Raw genomic sequence first — 20,537 nt, forward strand, 5'->3', positions numbered from 1 at the left:
AGCAGAGGGGTGCAAAGACTCTGAATTCGATAATTAAGAACGGAAACACATTGACACAGGGCATCCCAATATGCATTAATGTTCTGCCAAGCAAATGCAGTGCAAACTTTTCTGATGAATTCAATCAAGAGTCTACATAACTTCTTGCTGAGTAATCCACGAGTTGTTCCCATGCCAGAGCTACAATATGACCAATTACTTCTATTCCCAACGTTGAGTACTGTCTAGTACAAACAAAAAACAAGCGAGTCACTTGGCTGTTTTGAGCTTTCTCTGCCACTCAATAAGATCATGGCTGATCTGACTTTTCTTTTTAACCTCCACTCTACATTCACTGACCCCTGTGGAACACTGCAAGTGACATCTTGCCAGTCTGAGAGAGACCCATTTATACCTATGTGCTTCCTGTTAACTAGCCAGTCTTCTATATGCCACCAACCTTAGCCCTGTTTCTATATCTTCACAAACATTGATTGACAAGGCAATGTTAATGAGCAATAAAAACATTGGATCAAATCAGGACCAAATCAGGTTCCATTCCCTGAATATACACATTGTATGACATTTGTTGTGGGTGGGTGGGTGCAGTTTGAGATGAGAGAGTCCATAAGACACTAGATTGTGCGGTGCAGGTCACTGGGGCTAGTGGCTGCTATACCATACACCACAGGGAGCCAAGTTTATTTCTAAGAGTTCCTGAAATATCTTTTTTTTTCAAAGATTATTTTTTCATTCTCACTAACTTGTTTAGCAAGTGATTGCAGTCTTTGTAGTAATAGTGTCTCCTGTATTTATGTTGGCATATGGGGTAATTGGACTCTTTTTTAGAAGCAGTGTTAGAGAGAAAAAAACATCAATATTGTCAAATATCAACATCCCATTCAACTTACAGCTACAAGGCACAAGCATTAATTTCATAGAAACCACAATATTTAACTTGGCATTTGACCACAGCAATGAGTTATTCTAAGTACTTTTTTTCTAAATAATATAACTAACTTCACACAGCCATTGTCCCAAACACATCTGCAAACTAATGACATCACAACTAATGCATCTCCATCATATGGACACAAATTCTGGAGCATTTTAATCAAACAAGTAATATCCCTTTAATGCATCTCTGATCTCCAATTCAAACTTAATAATTGATACACTGCATCTGTACATTTTATGCCTATGCAGTAGCTTCTGGACCTATGCAACTTTAAAGTTAGAGAATCCACATTCATTTGCATGAATTTGTTGTCTCAAGCAATGTCAATTTCTCCTGACTCCCTGGTAGCTGAATAATCTTTTCCTGACAAGTTGAAAATAAGTCTGTCTCCTGTGCAGACTCCATCTCTTCCTCCCTACCACCCTCTTACTACAATGTGAGAGACTCGGTGGAGGTTCTGATAATGATCATGGGATTTTTATAGGTGTTGCTTAAAGTACGAATATTGAGTAAAGGCAAACTCCTTTTCTGTTCTTCCAATTATACTGTGGAATCTTTAGTGATCACCAGAGAATGTAGATGGAGTTTGTTTGACATCTTGTTGGACAGTACTGCCCTGCATGAAATAGTATATGCTATTTACCTGCAATAATTTGAGAGGAGAGAGGCATCAGGAGGCAAGTGGAGATGACAAAGGCAGGTAGCATCAGTGAAAGAGATATCCTGTAACTAGTCTGTCCTGATGGTGTGTGAATAGGGGGTTGAGATGTTCACCAATAACTTGGTCAAATGATTGAAATAGTGAAGACTTGGGCAAAGGTTGACCAACCAGCCCAACAACTGTGGAATTTCTGAAAATTTTATCCAAAGCAATTTCAAAGTCTGGTATTTTCTAAGCAAGAGGAAACATTGTCTTGTCAAGTTGATTCATTTATTTATTGAGCTTTGATCTGTTTGTGCTAGAGGTGCATGTTGGATTTAATTGTTTAGCACTCCTAACCTCTACCCTTATGGACTAAATCAATCCTGCAGAAAAAGTGCTGACTGTTTTAGATGCTTTCAAAAGGAAAGGATGAGATGTGTAGCTCCTGATGGATGTGATTTAGCTTGGTTCCAGCTGCAGTACATTTCCTGTCAATAAATATGGAAAACCAAAATGTAACAAGCTGAACTTGGGCGGTACATAACTCCTGAATGTCATATAAAGTCTGTCTCGCCATCTCCAGCATGGCTCCTTTTTTATATTGAATGAAAGGCATTCGATTATTGCTTTCTATAGGGTTTTGTTGCTACTGAGTATTTATTTAGCTGATCTACCTACCCTTCAGCTATGGAGTTTAAAATTTCTGATGCACATCCAACAGAAGTTCTAATAAAACTACCAGTCATTTTTTAATATTTTAATTCTTGGCTGGTTCTCATTTGTGCCATTGTAGGCTTTGTATTCAAATCCTTCTGTGGTCTTGCCCCTCCCTATAACCCTCTGCAATCTCTGCACTCCTCCAATTCTGGCCTCTTAAACATCACTCATCTTTTTCCTTAATTGTTCCACCACTGATGGCAATGAACAGGCTCTGAAACTCCCACCTTTTAAACCTCTCTGCTTCTGTCTCTTATTAAAGATGCTCTTTAAAACCTACCTCTTTGACCAAGCTTCTGATATTTGATGACCTGCCTCCTAATATGGCTTAGTGTCAATTTTGCTTGATGACACTCCTAGGAAATATGTTATTACATTAGAGTTCTTTATAAATACAAGCTGTTACTGATTTTAATGCACAAAAAAATCCCTTTTCCCTCCTAGGTGCCTCTGAGTTTGAAGAATTGGAAACTGTGGGGTGCATCCGTGCATGTATACTGTCCATAATGTTTTAATATAATTTGATGCAAACAAACTCTAGCTCAACATGCTACTCAGAGCCAAGAAAACTTTTCTGCTCTTTTTCACAGTGGGCTTGTTTACGACCACCTGAGATGGTGGTCAATGCTTTGGGTTGGCATCTCTGCCAGTGTGGCATTCCCTCAGTCCTGCGCTGGGAGACTTGGTCTGAATTTTGCTTCAAAGTATCTATCTGTAGTAAGACTTGAACCGACACCTTTCTGATTCCAAGATGAGAGCATTACAATTACCAGATGCTTGGCTTGAGTTATTGAGAAACCGTTCAAGTTGTAGATAATCAATCAATGCCTCAGGTTCACAAATCTGTGAGGTGCATGATACTTGGGCATGTTGTTTTGTAGGAATTCAATATCCTTCATTCTAAAAGCATAGAATCTCTACAGTATGGAAGCAGGTCATTCAGCCCATCAAGTTTACATCAACCCTCCAAAGAGTATTCCACCTGGTGCTCCCCCACCACCCCCCGCCCCCTCTTTCCCTGTAACCCTGTATTTCCCATGGCTAATCCACCTAGCCTACACATCCCTGGACAGTATGGGCAATTTAGCACGGCCAATCCACCTATTCTGCACATCTTTGGACTGTGGGAGGAAACACATGCAGACGCGGAGAGAATTGTGCAAATTCCACGCAGACATTCGCCTGAGGCTGGAATTGGACCCGGGTCCCTAGTGCTGTGAGGCAGCAGTGCTAACCACTGAGCCACCGTGCTGGTATTTAGTTCTCTAACTGTGTTTGCAGCTGATGGAGGTATACCTTAATTCCAATAGTCTCTGGGTTTCAGGCTGGCTCTTCAATGAGTGTGGTCACCCCTGTCCTTGGTTGTAGCACACAAGGAGAAGTCCTGCAAGAATGGGTGTTTGCACTGGGGTTGGATCAGGAGTTCCCCTCGTCCCTTTCCACTGCCCCAGGTCTCATAAAAAGGGACTTTGTTTTCTTTCTGTGAAACAATTTTAGGAGAGAGGGTTTCAGATCAAATGCCACTATTGTGGGTAATATATTGCAGCACTGAGAAGTCATGTGGCTTTGATTTTGGGGAAATAAATTGGGTATGATCCTGTAAGATGTATTACTGAGATGAGATTGGAGATGATCATTTGCTGTCTGTTACTGCCTTGAACTGCTGCTCCTGTTCATGTGGTATGGGTACACCCACAGTTCTGTTAGGGTTGGGAGTTCCAGAAATTTGACCCAGTGACAAGTAAAATAACAATGATGTGGAGGTGAGCTTGTGGTGTTTCCATGTGTTTACTACCCTCATTCTCTTGGTGATAGAGTTCACTTCACTGGTTTGAAACATCCTGAGATCAGGAGGGGATGAGTTATGTTTGAAGTGTAATCTCCATGTTTAAATGGAAACATGTGCTGGAATTATCTGAGTCCATCCAGAGCTTCCAGAAGGATGGGCAGAGGGATGTAATTGGGAGAGCCAACATGTTAAATGCTTATTCGGCCAGGTAGTATCTGAGGGGCCGGAAAGTTGACGTTTCGGTCAGGACCCCTCTTCAGAATTTTCCTGCTCCTTTGATGCTGCCTGGCCTGCTGTGTCTCTGACTCCAGCATCTGCAGCTCTTGCTGTCTCTAAATGCTTATTATAAAGCTTTCACGTGTGTCTTTCCTGACCTTTTGTGGTCAGGAGCCTGTTTTGCACTCATTAGCATGTCACAAATTCTTATTAACATGCCAGCACGTTGAAATTATGTTCATGGTGCAATCATGTTGGGCAGAAATGGGAAGCAAGTGTGTTCACAAGTGTGTTCACAAGCCCAATTCCGGTGGGGAAGAATTATTCAAAGTTGTTCAGTCAGTTTGCTCCTACATAACCAAGCTGTTTAATTGTGTAAATGCTTTGTGTTTGCATTGGGGTGAAGCCTTTCCATGTCAATTAGCTCATGAGAGGTCTGGCTTGTTATAAGATGCTTGGTGTTTATGGTGAAGCCTGACCAGGCCAACAAACCTGCCAAATGAGGCAGCAAAACTGGCTAACACCAACAAACCTTATCCTGGTAAATAACATCAGGGTGAACTCATCCTTGTCCCATGCAAACCTTTGGTGAAAAGCTCATGGTTCTCCTAGTTGTGATGCAAAGTCAGTGAACTGATGGTGTATGAGCTGTTGAGTATTATATCTCCTCTAATGTTCTTTTACCTTGGCATGGTGTGAGAGGCAGTGCCACCATGGTGTCAGTAATGCTACTTTGGTAAATACAATGATGTGACATGTACATGAGTTATCTGGAGATGCCTGGCATCCAACCTCCTAGGGGACAGTGCTCTGCAATGGCAATCTTACAATGACAACTCTCACTACTATCTATCATGACGTGTGGAATTGACATGAGTACATGCCCTATCATTCATCCTCTTCTAGCACTGGAGGCAAGTTCTCTTGAGGTGCCCGTGGACATTGGCTTCCAGCCACCAGGCTTCCTCCTTCAGTCAGGATTGTGAGTGATTAACAACAATGATCTATTAATCAAATGCTTGTCAGAGATTGAGTGAATAATCTGTGGATTGGTTTATTTAACACAGTGCAACACCACTACACATTATGAAACAGTGAATGAATGTCACTACAGTTTTGAAGGCCCACGAGAGAGAGAGAGAGATGGATGACTGGTGGTGAGCTTTACCTAAGGATCACCGCATCTCTGGTGCGGCTGCGGAATATATGCCTCTTAAATATGACACCTGGATGTGTGTGGCCCAATCTTCCCGGTAGGCTCTAGAACTGCCTGACCATAATATTTGGTGCTTTTTCCTATCCATTCACCAGTAATGAGCTGTGAGGAACATAACTGTGCAAGAAACCTAATCTACATGTGCTTTTATGTGTTTTACCATTTGTGTTCCCTGGTAGATGACTGGTAGCCAGTTTGTGTACATCAGACACAAACAGCAATGTGATAATGAACAGATAGTCTGAATTATTGGTTTGGTGATAAATATTGGCCAGGACTTTGGGAAGAACACTGACGCTCTTTCATTATTGTCACAAGTTGTTTGTTTTTTCTAAAAGAAATATTCAAGTGGGTAGATGGGACCTTGTTTTAACATTCCTAGCTGAAAAATGTCATCTTCTGTACCCAAGTCTCTGGAGTGGGACTTTAAGCCATCACCTTCTGACTTAGAAGTGAGACAACCCACTTAGCCATGCAAAAGATTGTGTAGAGAGTTCAACTTGATTTGTTGCAGATGTACAGTCGAATGGCTTAGTGTTTGAACTTCAGGTGTAAAGGTGAGTGAATGAAAATGAAGTAAGGATCAGCCATGATCAAATTGAATGGCTTAGCAGGACAGAGGGGATGTATGGCCTCCTGTAGTTCCTATGTATGCAGCTGCACTGTTTCCCTGCTGGCAGCCACCTGAAGAGGTCTTAAGTTTTTGATTTTTCTTTTGTCCTGATGCCTGGGAACTGATAGCAAAGGAGCAGGGGTCTTCAATGTAACTAAGCCAGTTCTATTTGATTACAGTGTCTTGTAGTTATGGATTGTGCATGTGTTACTGCTACAATTGCGTTTTTTCCCCCAAATGTTTCCGTGTGTATTACATTTCCCTGTCCTGTCCCCTGCTTTGTGGTTGTTGTCTGCTTGCTTGCTTTCCACTCAATATTATGCGTGCTGTTTTTTTTTTTATTCCCTCCCATTCCCAAGCGCCTCAAACCCCTAACATTGAAACATTCCATCCATTTCTCAGTTCTTCTTTTCTGACAGCATTTCCTCTCAGCAGATCCCTACACAGCTTTTATTTCGTGAATCCCACTGTGATATTGACTTCTGACCCATAGCATTAGGATCGACTGTCTACCTCTCTGTAATATTCGCTCTTCAAAAAAAAAGTATGCTGCTGAATGTGGGTCTGATTTGCAAAAGAGAAAATTGCGTGACACGGCCAACCAAGCTTGCTGAAAGTATTAATAGCTCCATGCCAAACAACCATTAAATATTCCACAAAGCATATTGACATGTCGGTTTCGTAACTGTAGAAAGTGAGACATTTCTACAGCGGTAGGGGTCTGTTAACAACTCAAAAAAATGAAACTCTTTTTCCCTTTCTTATTGGACCTTGCACTATAATTCAAACCTAAAACCAGGGACAGTGTTACGCTTAAAAACATCCATTTGGCACACATCCTCCTCGTAGTGCATGCTACGAGAAGAGCATCCAGAGGAAGGGGTGGGGGTGCTGGAATCATTTGTTCTATTCCTTTATAAGGCCATGGCTTCTCTTAGATTGATTGATGTACATTTCCAATTGAGGAGGAGCAAGCACTTTCTGTTTCTTTACTCTTGCCTACATCTGCCTCCTTGACTGCGGCGTTCATCCTTTTTAGTTTTCAGTTTTCTCAATATGTGTCCTCGCAGCTGTATAATTAACCCTTCAAGCACTAGTCTTTGCCCTTCGCCGGTTTACACGTCACAGTGGCAAGTTGATGGTTATACTTAAGAACTGCATTCCAAACTTTGACGACTTTGAACCCTTTCCGCTGTTGATATTTAAAATTTTTTTTGTGAAGAAACACTAAATTATCCAGTAGTTTGAGTTAAGAGAAATACATAACATGTCAAAGTTGAAATATTTTTTCAACAGAAGTGACTCTGAATTAATTGTCTTGGCTTGCCTTTCTTAATAAAATTGTACCCTGTTAAAATGGTCCTGAATTTTAAAATATGAAGTTGTAAAATTTTACATTTTGATTTTTTTTATCTCTAATGTTACTTGGAGAAGTCAAATTGTTTTTTGCACTGAAGGAACCCAAAACCTTGGGTCTCTGCTGCTAAACTTTGATTCAGTGTCACTACAGTCTATCATTGTCCTTGTCTTTAGAGTTAATAGTGAGACACTACTCCTTACATGCCTGAAAGTTGTCATAATGACTGATCTGGACAATCCTTCAAATGAAGGATACACTACTTTCACCTTTAACTTGTGATTCAGAAATTTTAATGGCTACTGTAACTTCAAGCAAGAATTATTCGACATCCTATTCTCAAAGGCTTGTTAAACCTTAAAAATGGGTCAAACACTAAAATCCATTTTAATATTCAGCCCTTAAATTTTCTTTCACATTCCTTCAGCTGAGGGCACCACCAGCGACATCCCTTTCACAGAATTTTTTTTTCACTGACCTATTTCCCTCTGATTATTTTCTTTTTTTTATTGTATTCATTCACAAGATAAGGGCCTTGCTGATTAGGCCAGCATTTTAAAGCCTATCCTAATTTTTCATGAGATGATGGTGAGGCATGTTCCTAAACTGTTGCCATCTTACTCCATACTGCTCGGGAAAGGAGTTCTAGTGTTTGACCCTATAACCAGTCAGATATGTGTATGACTTGCAGATGGTGGGTTCCTACGGTTCTGCTGCCCTTGTTCTTCTAGATGGTGGGTGAAAAGTGATATTGAAGGATGCTTGGTGAGTTACTGAAAGGCATCTCCTAGGCATACACTCTGCTGCCATTGTGTATTTTTGGTGAAAGGAGTGTATGGTGAAAGTAGCAGGTAGGATGCCCATCAAGTGCATTGGCTTTGTTGTGAATGATGTTGATCTGCTTGATATTGTTGGAGCTGCATTTGCCCCAACAAGTGAAGAGTATTTATGATGTATCGCTCTCCCTTATGCCTGTCCACCATCTGCAAGACACCAGTCAGGAGGGGAGTTACTCACTGCAGAATTCCTAGCCACTGACCTGCTCTTGTTTATATTTTTATGGCAGGCCGAGTTCATTTCTGGTTGGTACTATGACCTGGGATGCTCTCAGTGTGAGATTCAGACATGGCAATGGCCATGTCAATGCCTGCTATCTGGCAATTTTAGATTTTCCCTTTTCAGAGATGGCCACTGTGTCAGCACTTGTGGAAAACAATGTACATTCCACACATCAGCCCAAGCTCATAAAGGAGCTATAGAATTTTCAAGAGTATTTTTTTTTTGGCCCAGTGTTGAGATATGGACCAAAGTTAGGTCAACAGAGTGAAATTACAGATGAGTGAAGGTTTAGATTGAATGGTGGGATAGGTTTAAGGAATTGGATATCCTCCTGTTCTTGGCACCTTAATTTCTTTAAAATTGAAAGTTTTAAAGTTTCGTTAACTTTAAGATTTTATTCTGTGGTAGATTCTGCACTTAATGTCATACCAGCCTTCTGTGTCTGATATTATAACTCTCCACTAAGATCCTGCTGAATAACTGAAACCTTTGATTTCACTTGAAGACACAGCCCTTGATCGGTTTCTGGCAATGTCATACTTGCCTTGTGCATAGTGATGGAGTGGAGAGGATCTGAATACTTTACAACACTGAGTTTTTTTTTTCTATTTTATAGATTGAACTAAACGTAATATCTCTTTTTACAGATGACAAAGCACTGTGAGAGAGTGAGTTGTGGGGAGAATGCAGAGATGTTTCAGTGTGATTTGGACAAACTGGGCAAATAAATGACAGATGCAGTATAATGTGGAAAATGAGGTTAGCCACTGGTAGCAAAAACAGGAAGGCAGATTATTATTTGGCTATAAATTGAGCAATTTTGAAACAAGATCTGTATGTCCTCATGTACCAGTCACTAAAGGGGTATGTGCCGGAGTAGTAGGCAGTCAAGAAGGTAAATGGTGTGTTGGCCTACATAGCGAGTGGATTTGAATACAGGAACAGGGATGTCTTGCTGCAATTGTACAGGGGTTTGGTGAAACTACATGTGTAACATTGTTTTCTGAAGAAGGGTCTAGGCCTGAAATGTCAGCTTTCCTCCTCCTCTGATGCTGCTTGGCCTGCTGCGTTCATCCAGCTCTACACCTTGTTATCTCTGTGTAACATTGTGCCCTGTTTTGCCCTCCTTTATCTTTTTTATTTCTCTATTCATTTGTGGGATGTGGGCGTCGCTGGCTGGCCAGCATTTCCTGCCCATCCCTAGTTGCCCTTGAGAAAGTGGTGGTGAGCTGCCTTCTTGAATCGCTGCAGTCCTCCTGCTGTGGGTTGACCCACAATGCCATTAAGGAGGGAATTCCAGGATTTTGACTCAGCGACAGTGAAGGAACGGCGATATATTTCCAAGTCAGGATGGTGAGTGGCTTGGAGAGGAACGTGGAGGTGGTGGTGTTCCCATATATCTGCTGCCCTTGTCCTTCTAGATGGAAGTGGTCGTGGGTTTGGAAGGAGCTGTCTGAGGATCTTTGGTGAATTTCTGCGTGCATCTTGTAGATAGTACACACTGCTGCTACTGAGTGTCGGTGGTGGAGGGAGTGAATGCTTGTGGATGTAGTGCCAATCAAGCGGGCTGCTTTTTCCTGGATGGTGTCAAGCTTCTTGAGTATTGTTGGGGCTGTACTCATCCAGGCAAGTGGGGAGTATTCCATCACACTCCTGACTTGTGCCTTGTAGATGGTGGACAGGCTCTGGGGAGTCAGGAGGTGAGTTACTCGCCGCAATATTCCGAGCTTCTGGCCTGTTCTTATAGCTACTCTGTTAGTGTGGTGAGTCCAGTTGAGTTTCTGGTCAATGGTAACCCCCAGGATGTTGATAGTGGGGGATTCAGCGATGGTAACACCATTGAATGTCAAGGGACGGTGGTTAGATTGTCTCCTTTTGGTGATGGTCATAGCCTGGCATTTGTGTGGCGCAACTGTTACTTGCCACTTGTCAGCCCAAGCCTGGATATTGTCCAGATCTTGTTGCATGTGAACATGGACTGCTTCAGTATCTGAGGAGTCACGAATGGTGCTGAACATCGTGCAAGCATTGGCAAACATTCCCACTTCTGACGTTATGATGGAGGGAAGGTCATTGATGAAGCAAGTGAAGATGGTTGGGCCTAGGACATTACCCTGAGGAACTCCTGTAGATATGTCTTGGAGCTGTGCTGATTGACCTCCCACAACCACGACCATCTTCCAATGTGTCAGGTATAACTCCAACCACCGGAGAGTTTGCCTCCTGATACCCATTGATTCCAGTTTTGCTAGGACTCCTTGATGCCACACTCGGTTGAATGCAGCCTTGATATCAAGGGCTGTCACTCTCACCTCACCTCTGGAATTCAGCTCTTCTTTCCATGTTTGAACCAAGGCTGTAATGAGATCAGGAGCTGAGTGGCCCTGGTGGAACCCAAGCTGGGTGTCGCTGAGCAGGTTATTGCTGAGCAGGTGCTGCTTGATAGCGCTGTTAGTGACACCTTCCATCACTTTACTGATGATCGAGAGTAGACTGAAGGGGCGGTATTGGACGGGTTGGATTTGTCCTGCTTTTTGTGTACAGGACACACTTGGGCAATTTTCCACATTGTCGGGTAGATGCCAATGTTGTAACTGTACTGGAACTGCTTGGCTAAGGGAGCGGCAAGTTCTGGAGCACAACTCTTCAGTACTGTTGCCGGAATGTTGTCAGGGCCTATAGCCTTTGCTCCAATGTCTCCAACCGTTTCTTGATATCACGTGGAGTGAATCGAATTGGCTGAAGACTGGTATCTGTAATGCTGGGGACCACTGGAGGAGGCCGAGATGGATCATCCACTCGGCACTTCTGGCTGAAGATTATTGAGAATGCTTCAGCCTTATCTTTTGCACTGATGTGCTGGCCTCTTCCATCATTGAGGATGGCGATATTTGTGGAGCCTCCTCCTCCAGTGAGTTGTTTAATTGTCCACCACCATTCACCACTGGATATGACAGGACTGCAGAGCTTAGATCTGATCTGATGGTTGTGAGATTGCTTAGCTCTGTCTATCACTTGCTGCTTTCGCTGTTTGGTGTGCAAATTGTCCTGTTTGGTGGCCTCACCAGGTCGATACCTCCTCTTCAGGTATGCCTGGTTCTGCTCTTGGCATTTCCTCTTGCAGTCTCCATTGAACCAGGGTTCATCCCCTGGCTTGATGGTAATGGTTGAGCGGGGGATATGCCGGGCCATGATGTTACAGATTGTGCTGGAGGACAATTCTGCTGCTGTTGATGGTCCACAGCACCTTATGGGAGGGTTTTGTTTGTTTCATCCAGATCGCCAATACAATCAAAATGCAACATGCATAAATCCTGTCTACATTTTCCCAATATGTGTAATTTTGTTTTCCAAGTTTCCATGTTTTGAGTATTTTGTTTTTTAATTTTTTATGCTGTGAAGAGAATGTTTAAAGGCTGTAATTTGGGCTGTTTGTTTCCAGATTGAAATAGCTTACACCTTAGGTGGGACATTTTGGTGAGGATCCCTTTACCCAGAATGTGATGAAGATGTGGAACACACTGCTACATTGCATGGTTAAAGCAGAACATTATTATGTTCGAAGGAAGCCTGATGCAAACACCATGTAGGAGGGAATACAGGGGCAGGATAAGCAGAAGCTAATGCAGAGCTTAGTGGTTAGACTGAGTGGTCTATTTCTGTGGATTGAAGCTTAGTAATTATATCTCTGAGCATGCTTAGATCTAGGGATTTTGCACAATGCAGTCGTCTGTGCCAACATGGGTTGTCTTGGGGTATCGATTCCTTCTGATATATCTAATGAAGATTAGACGTAGTGCTGGGTGATACAAGTTTAGGCTTTTGTGTGTCAAAAGATCCATCAGGCCTTCAGGCAAGGTGGCAAATCTGAATTCTCTCTCTGAAATAACTTGGCATAATTCTAAACGGCAATAAGCCGTTCACTTCAAATTAGCTTTTATGTGGACAAGCTCTCATCTGCTTTTCATGTGTTTTGGGTATCTGAGGGTGAGGAGCAGCCGCATAAATAACAGCTTGATGGGATTTGACCATCTGAATTTCTCAGGATGTACAGTCAAGTTGTATGGTTACTTACTATTATTGAACAGTGAAACATGAACACTGCATGTATGCCAATCAAGCAGGCTGCCTTGTCCTGGATGGTGTCAGACTCTGTTGTTGGAGCTGCACCCATCCAGACAGGTTGGGAGTATTCCATCATGCTCCTGACTTGTGCATTTGTACACAGTGGACAGGCTTTGGGGAGATGAGTCACTGACTGCAACATTTCAGGTCTCTGACTTGCCCTGTGTGTATGTGGCTGATGCAGCTCAATTTCTGGTTTCTGTTAAGCTTCAGGATGTTGATGGTTGTGAGGACGGCTTTATAGTGGTATTGACATTGAATATCAAAAAACAATGTTTAGATTCTCTCTTGTTGGAAGTGGCCATTGTCCAGCACTTGTCTGGCCTGAATGTTACTGCCTACTAATCAGCTGAAGCCTAGATGTATTTGACACTGACTGTGGAGCTGTGAATGATGTTGAATTTATAAAGTCCCTTTGGGAGAGGAGTATTGTTGCACTAAGCCCTCGAAGTAGTTTCAGACAATTTAATGGATAAATGTATGATGAATGTTAATTGTATTTGATGCAGAGATGATATGCTAGTTAATGTATAGTCTTATTTATAGTACTCCTAAAATATCTGCTTTCATGTTTCCATCTTCAGTTTGTTTCGCTGTAACCACACAAGGCTTTGCTAACATCAACAATCAACATTCAATCAAATGTTGAACAATTGAGTAATGTTGGAATCGTTTTGAGAATGAGATGGTCCTTAATGTACTAAATCATTGTTTGGATAGAATTATTCCAGTTTACCTTATCCTTTTTTTTAAGTTTGACATGCTTTGACAAATCAGTATTACAAAGTAACTGAAGCAATTATCTTTTTAATCTGTAATCAAATTCTTTGCTTGGTAACACACAAAATATTGCAGATGCTGGAAATCTGAAATAAATTAGAACCAGAAATATTCAGCAGGTCTGGCAGCATCTATAGACAGGAATGGAGAAAAATGTTTAAACGAATGACCTACCATCAAACTATGAATTGCTCCATTTATCTTGGAACATAGGAAATAGGGGGTGAAGTTAATGATTTAAGGTCAGGCCTGCTCCATTCAAATAGATCATGACTGATCTCCAACCTCAACACCATTTTCCCATTCTATCCCCTTGATACACTTCTAAGTTTATAAATCTACTGATATCTGTCTTGAATATACTCCAGTGACGGAGTCTGCACAGCCTTGTGGGCTAAAGAATTCCAAAAATTCACCAGCTTCTTAGTGAAGAAATTCCTCCTCCTTTCTTAGTGAAGAAATTCCTCCTCCTTTCAGTCTCAATGGATGCATCCCCGGGTTCGAGATATTCTGACCTTGATGAATGGTAGCACAGGAATATGTTCAAGAATGTGCTGTCATTCTGAGGCACCAGCATTGAAATACATGCCCCTAGTCTTTTAAAAATGGGGCCTCATAACAGTGTTTGTAATAGTGGCATTGAGACAGCCCACTTGTTAGAATTGTATAGTGGGATCTTAAGCCATTTGTCTGTCTGATGTCTATTTTAAAGATAATTTTTAATGTGCTGTTTTGGCTTGTAACAGTTTTTAGATATTAAGTGTAACATTAATAACTAACTGATTATGTCATCTAGATGCTTTGTTGCATTCCTGGGATTGTGTTCACTCTAATTTTTAAAAAGCTTCATGGCTAATGGATTCCAGTTTGTATGTATAGGGCAATAATTTCAGAGGTCATTAATTGAGCCGATGGATGTTGAATTCCTCTCTTTTGTGGAAAAGAAACCCTCTTCTGGCAAATGTTTTCCAACAGACACACATCCAACATTAAGGACTGGGAGCTGCTGGTCAGTCTAATGAGTCTAAACATTGATACATTGAACAAAAGCTGTCCCTGCACTTTTGGGTATTAGATGCCCGCAGCTGGAGTGGCTTGGTGTTACCTGTAGGAATAGAAATGGGGAAACAAATGAGGCAGTCAGAGGGCATCGTGTGCAGGTACACTACAGATTTAATGAATAACCATTCATGTTAATCAGGTGTGGCCCATTCATTGTAAGGTGATGCCAATTGGCTTGGACATCTTTGAAAAAACATGTGTATCTCCAAACAAGCTGAAGTAGAGGACGGGAGGTTGACTCTTGGGAAACGAGTTAATATCTGTAAGCACAATGATGGAGTTATTGGTGCAGGAAGGCAAGAAACTGGCTTTGGTTATCAAGCTACAACATCCACTGCAATCTATGATTGATACCCAATTCATTAGAATTCTGGAGAAGATACCCCAATGGTAATGCTTCTAGGTAAGGACTAATGGTCTTCCCTTCCTTGAATGCCCCTCTCATTCACAGCTAAAATAGCTTTTAAAAACTCTGTCTTTTCTTTGGATGGTGGTGGTGGGGTGGGGGATAGGCTTTCCAAAACTAGACAGTATAGGCTTGAGGTGAGAGGGGAAAGATTTAAGAAGGACCCGTGGGGTAACTTTTCATGCAGAATGTGGTGTGTGTTTGAAATGAGTTGCCAGAGGAAGTGGGGGGGTGGTAGAAAATAGACCTTTAAAATGCATCTGGATAGGTACATAAATAGGAAGGGTTTACAGGGATATGGGAGAAATGATGGCAAATGGGATTAGGTCAGATCAAAATGTCTGGTCAGTGTGGATGAGTTGGACCAAAAAGACTTGTTTCCCTACTCTGACTCTTCCTAATCCAAGTATTTTAAAATGAGTCCATTTAACCAAGCTTTCTTTGAGAAAGGGGGGGGAGTTTCAGTTTCTAAACACATGAACAGATAACAAAACTTGACACACATGCACATAGTAGAAACGTGAGCTGAGTAAAAAGCAGTTGAAAAGGTACACCACTCAGCCTCTGGGTTCTGTGAAGAGTAGATGGTGAAACATTGCTGCTATTAAGTTGGATGATGCCAATAACGCTGATGTAGGTAACAAAGCAGTTGATTTTGTGAATGATGGCTCTGTAATTTAGCTGATAGGCTTTTGTCCTGTTTACTTATTAGCAGTGCTTCCTGCAGTGAGTGAGAGAGAGAGAGAGAGTCTTCATCTGCATGCAGAGCAGGGTATCTAATGGCTCTCCTCAAGCTGTGACCTTCACAGAACACTAGCCCAGTAACGTACAGACCAAAGTTGCAGCTGGTTTTCTGTATCATAGGAGCAGCCTGCTGTGTTCATCCAGCTCTACACCTTGTTATCGCAGATTTTCCAGCATCTGCAGTTCCTACTATTGCTGGTTTTCTGTATGTTTTTGGAAGGGTAAAATACAAACAATTCTGCAGTTTTTGTGATGTGATCCAGAGGACATGGCTTTCTGGTGAGATGGGTAGTCACCCCCTCATTACCTCTGTACCTACAGGAAATTACAGTCTAGCATGCTTTGAATTTCATTTCTTGTTTTTGAAGGATTGCTGTGTGAGGTTTACTTGGCACGTTTTTCCAGTGTAACATTCCATGGCATCCTCAGAGCTTGACCAGACAGTCAGTAAATGTATATGTGCAGTTAGCCTTTGACTGTATAATCTCCTCTTTAACAAACACATGTTGAAATTAAAAGTTCAGAATGTCTGTAAATGATCCTCGTCATGACATCTATAGTCTTCACCTGGGAGCAGAAAACCTTTCTGAATGTATCTTGGCTAAGACTGATTCCCTTTCTAATTCAGTCTCGGGATACAGGCAAGGCCAGCATTTGTTCCCATCCCTAATTGCCCTTGGTGGTAGTAAGCTGCTGTCTTGAATCACTTCAGTCCATGTAGTGTAAGTACACTTCAGAGCTGTTTGAGGAGAGCAATCCAGAGGTTTGACCCAGCGATAGTGAAGAAACAATTATTTCAAGTCAGTATTGTCTGAAACTTGGAAGAAAACTTGCAGGTCATGATGTTATCATGTATCTGCTGCCTTTGTTTTTCTAAGTGGTAAAGCTCAGTGGTGGGTGCTGTTGAAGGAACACCTTGGCTAGATGGAGCATGACTTTATACCTTTGGAGTAAAGAGAGTAGGATGTTCAAATTTCATCTGCATTCTACATTGCTTTAATCTACTTGATTTGTTTGGAGGCCTGCAAGAAAGAGTAATGCTAATCATTTTGTACTCTTGTCTTTGCTTTACAGAGAGAAAGCAAAAGAAACAAAAAGGAAAGAGTGCCAACAAGAGGAAGGGCAAGAGGATCAGGCATAAGGATCGCAAACAGTACATTGTCCTACAAGCTACAGAGAAAACTGACCAGTAAAAGATCAAACTCATTTATTTACACACAGTACGTCAAGCCCCTCCACCCTCCTACACACCACACTTGACAATTCTGCTGCTTCTGACAATATCAGTGGCGAGTAATGAGAGAAAGTGTCCACAAGCTTTGTCTTATTTATACTTTTTTGTTATTGCCTCCTTTTGACCTGAATGGAATGAGCTTGGTGTGTCAATGACTTTTACAAAGGCCATTGGGAATAGGTTGGCCCAGCCATCTGCCATTAAAATGATTACGTAGATAAAACAACAACAATACGCAGAAAAGGCAGAAAAACCCCACCAATCCCTGCTTGTATAGCTGCAGAAACATGTGGAGAATGGGACTTGTTCCGACTATTTATATGAAAGAAGACTTTGTAATACAGGAAGAGGACTGTTCATTTAATGCGTTTTTTGTTTTCTTTTATTGTACATTCCAAAAAGACTGACCCTATGATGTGTGATTACATGCAGAGCTACAATGTATATAATCCTCAGCACAGGTTCTATTGACAGTTGCTGAAATAAAATGCTTCAAAGGCTGTATCTGTATAACTACAAGCAATGAATATCTCATTGTTTGATTGACATGTACACAGTGCTGAGTCTACCAATAATAAACTTATTTACTGAACATGTAAGAATTTAACGTGTCGACAATTTGCTTCATTGTGGTTGATGCTAGTTACCTCCTTCAATCTCTTATCCTCTGTAAATTTGTATTTTGAAGAATTATAGAGGCACATATCAAAAATATAGTTTGAATCTGATCTTAAACCCTAATGAATCTTTAATAACCAAACCTGTTACATATTTTGTATCTCTGAACTAATATCATCGCTGCATAGTTTCAATGTGTGTTCTAATAGATCTTATTTACAATGGTCTAAAATTTCTACTCCATGCTTCAGCTTCACCTTTATGTTCAGATCAAAGCTCGACAAGCAAGCACATGAGGATCAATAGTTGGCCGTCATGCCCTTGGAGCAGTATCAAATGTTCAGTCAATCATGGTTGATCTGGTTGTGGTCTTGTTTCCACCTTCCTCTCTGCCCACCATAACCCTTAACTCTTCTTTATCAAAAATCTTTCAATCTCAGGCTTGAATAAATTCAATGAGCCAGCCTCCATTATCTTCTGCAGAATATTATTGCAAAGACGATTGATCCTCAAAGAAAAATGTTCCCATCATCTCCATCTTAAAATTGTCCCCGCAAGACAAATCTCCACAGTCACCTTCATTCAGAGGTAGTGGGAACTGCTGATGCTGGAGAATCTGAGATAACAAGGTGTAGAGCTGGATGAACACAGCAGGACAAGCAGCATCAGATTTCTGAAGAAGGGTCCAGACCCAAAAAGTCAGCTTTCCTGCTCCTCTGATGCTGCTTGGCCTGCTGTGTTCATCCAGCTCTACACCTTGTTATCTCACTTACATTCAGGATCTTTTACATTTCAATGAGATCACCTCTTAATCCTTTAAGTTTCAATGGGTAAAGACACAACTCATTCAACCTTAAGCCCTTCGTCATAGGAATGAGTCAAGTGAACACTGTATCTTGTCTCCCTTGAAATACTAAAAATCTTTTTTTGTTTTAAATCACATCATTCTAAACAGTAAACATACATCGAGTTCAGCTTGTCTGTTTTCTTCAACTATAATCTTTGAGATATGAAAGTCTTTGGTGGTGAGTCTAAAATCTATGAATATGACATTGTACTTCTGTAATCAGTTCCATGAAGCAGATGACCAGCTTCGCAGTCACTCAGGTAAAGGAAATGTAACCACAAAATTGCTGTCCTTGAAATGTTTGGATCTATTCACTATCAAGTGCCTCACGTACCATTTAATTTGCTTTGGTCCTAATAGAGATGATGTAAGGCAGTGGTTATGATGTAACCAGTTAATGCAAGCCTAATCCCCAACTTCAAATTGTGGTCCTATAGGGCATGTTCACTCGTCAAACTTTGTTTTTGTTATACAATATCATTTTGTGGTTTCTTTTTTGCTTGTTCCTTGACATTGTCATTCAATGGTAGAGATTTGTTCTGCAATGATAGTAATCTTGCACCACTTTTACCTTTTGTACTGCTTCCAAATTAGCCACAACTGACATGAAGAGAACTTTATCCCCAGTGAACAGCAAATTGACTGACTTACCAGTTGCCTCTTTGACATCAATTTTGGCAAGTTTAAATTGAATGTGGAACTAGTAGTATAACTCTGGATTGCTGGTCCTAGGTTATGCTGTGTTGATCCCAGTTGAAAGGTAATCTAACACCATCATTAGCAAACTCAGTTATGACATTCTATACTATTGAGTGAAAAAGTCCTGAATGAATTGTTTGAACCATTTCTCAATGAATAAATTGTATTCCAGTTCACTGTTAATATGTAACTACAGCTATGTGTACATAGTTATCTCCTAGAATGAGGATTGTTACAAAGTATGTATTGTTTTTTTAACTAGCCTTTGCATTGATAAATAAAGTAGGATCTCAATTGTTTGCTTTAAAGGAAGTTGGAACATATTGGTGTCATTTTGCATCATAATCAGGCATCTATTATTACTCTTATCTGATCATAAACTGTAGTCCTAAAGAATTTGAAAAAGGAATGAAAAAATATTTGTTTGACTACTTTTTGCTAAACTCTTTCAAAACTAATCCCCAGAAGTGTATCACTTGCATCTAACTTCACTGTCCCTTTCTGTCTACAACCTTGTGTTACTTCCACTTTCTTACTCCCCTTAAAACCATGCATCAATCCCAAACTAATACCATTTCCTTTCTCTTTTTCCATAAGCTTGTATTGATCCCATACTAATCTCACTGCCTGGTTCTCTTTGTAACTGTATTAATCCTACAGTTTCAATTTCTCCCCAAAACCCTGAATCCATTCCAATCTAAAACTACTGCCTTGCTCTCTCCATAACCCTGAATCTTCCTTTGCTTGACATACTTATTCATTTTACCTTTAAAAGTTGGATTTGTCTCTATCTCTCTCTGTCACTGCTTGCATCTCATGCTGCAGCAAACTTGTGTGAAGGCAAGAACCTTTTTCTCAGATGACTTTAAATCGAGATTCCCCAGAAGAGGAAACACTCTCTCTCCTTATTTGCTCTGTCAAAATTCTTCATGATAAACAAAAAAAGTTAACCCTCATCTTCACCTTATTTACTGTATTGAAACAATCTCGAGTCACTCTTCATTACTATTATTTCCCTCTTTGACATCTTCCTGATGAATCTACACTCTGCATTATCTATGATTTTAATGTCCTTTTATTAAGATAAGGCTCTTAAGACAGCGCAAAGTCCTCCACTTGTGTCCAGATTAAATATTTAAATTTTACCTATTGTATTCTTTATAAAAGCCCAAAATACAATTAACTTCAACATTCAGGCACCTTAACCCCTAGTTCTCTCTTCATCCATACATTCAAAATCTCTTTCCTTAATTGCCTGTTCCCTTCGACCTAAAATGAATTCCCTTACATTTACTGCATCTGCGAACCTGTCTGTCCATAACTTAAAACATTTGTCTTTATACAATGACATCCTGCACAAACTTTTTGTTGAAGTTGTTTGCAAATTGAGTTTACAAGGTGCAGGGCTGGATGAACACAGCAGGCCAAGCAGCATCATAGGAGCAGAGAGGCTGACGTTTCGGGCCTAGACCCTT

General features: G+C 40.9%; 1 protein-coding gene across 1 annotated transcript in view; it reads left to right on the top strand.

Annotated features, from left to right (window-relative positions):
• Positions 1–17,462, top strand: part of rspo2 (R-spondin 2) — a 123,256-nt gene extending 105,794 nt beyond the window's left edge. The window contains exon 6 of the mRNA XM_048595988.1: positions 16,739–17,462. Coding sequence (XP_048451945.1) covers positions 16,739–16,857 — 119 coding nt within the window. The 3' untranslated portion in view covers positions 16,858–17,462. The remainder of the gene's footprint in view (positions 1–16,738) is intronic.
• Positions 17,463–20,537: the final 3,075 nt, after the last annotated feature.

This window comes from Rhincodon typus, chromosome 4, assembly GCF_021869965.1.
Source record: "Rhincodon typus isolate 14 chromosome 4, sRhiTyp1.1, whole genome shotgun sequence".
Taxonomy (NCBI): domain Eukaryota; kingdom Metazoa; phylum Chordata; class Chondrichthyes; order Orectolobiformes; family Rhincodontidae; genus Rhincodon; species Rhincodon typus.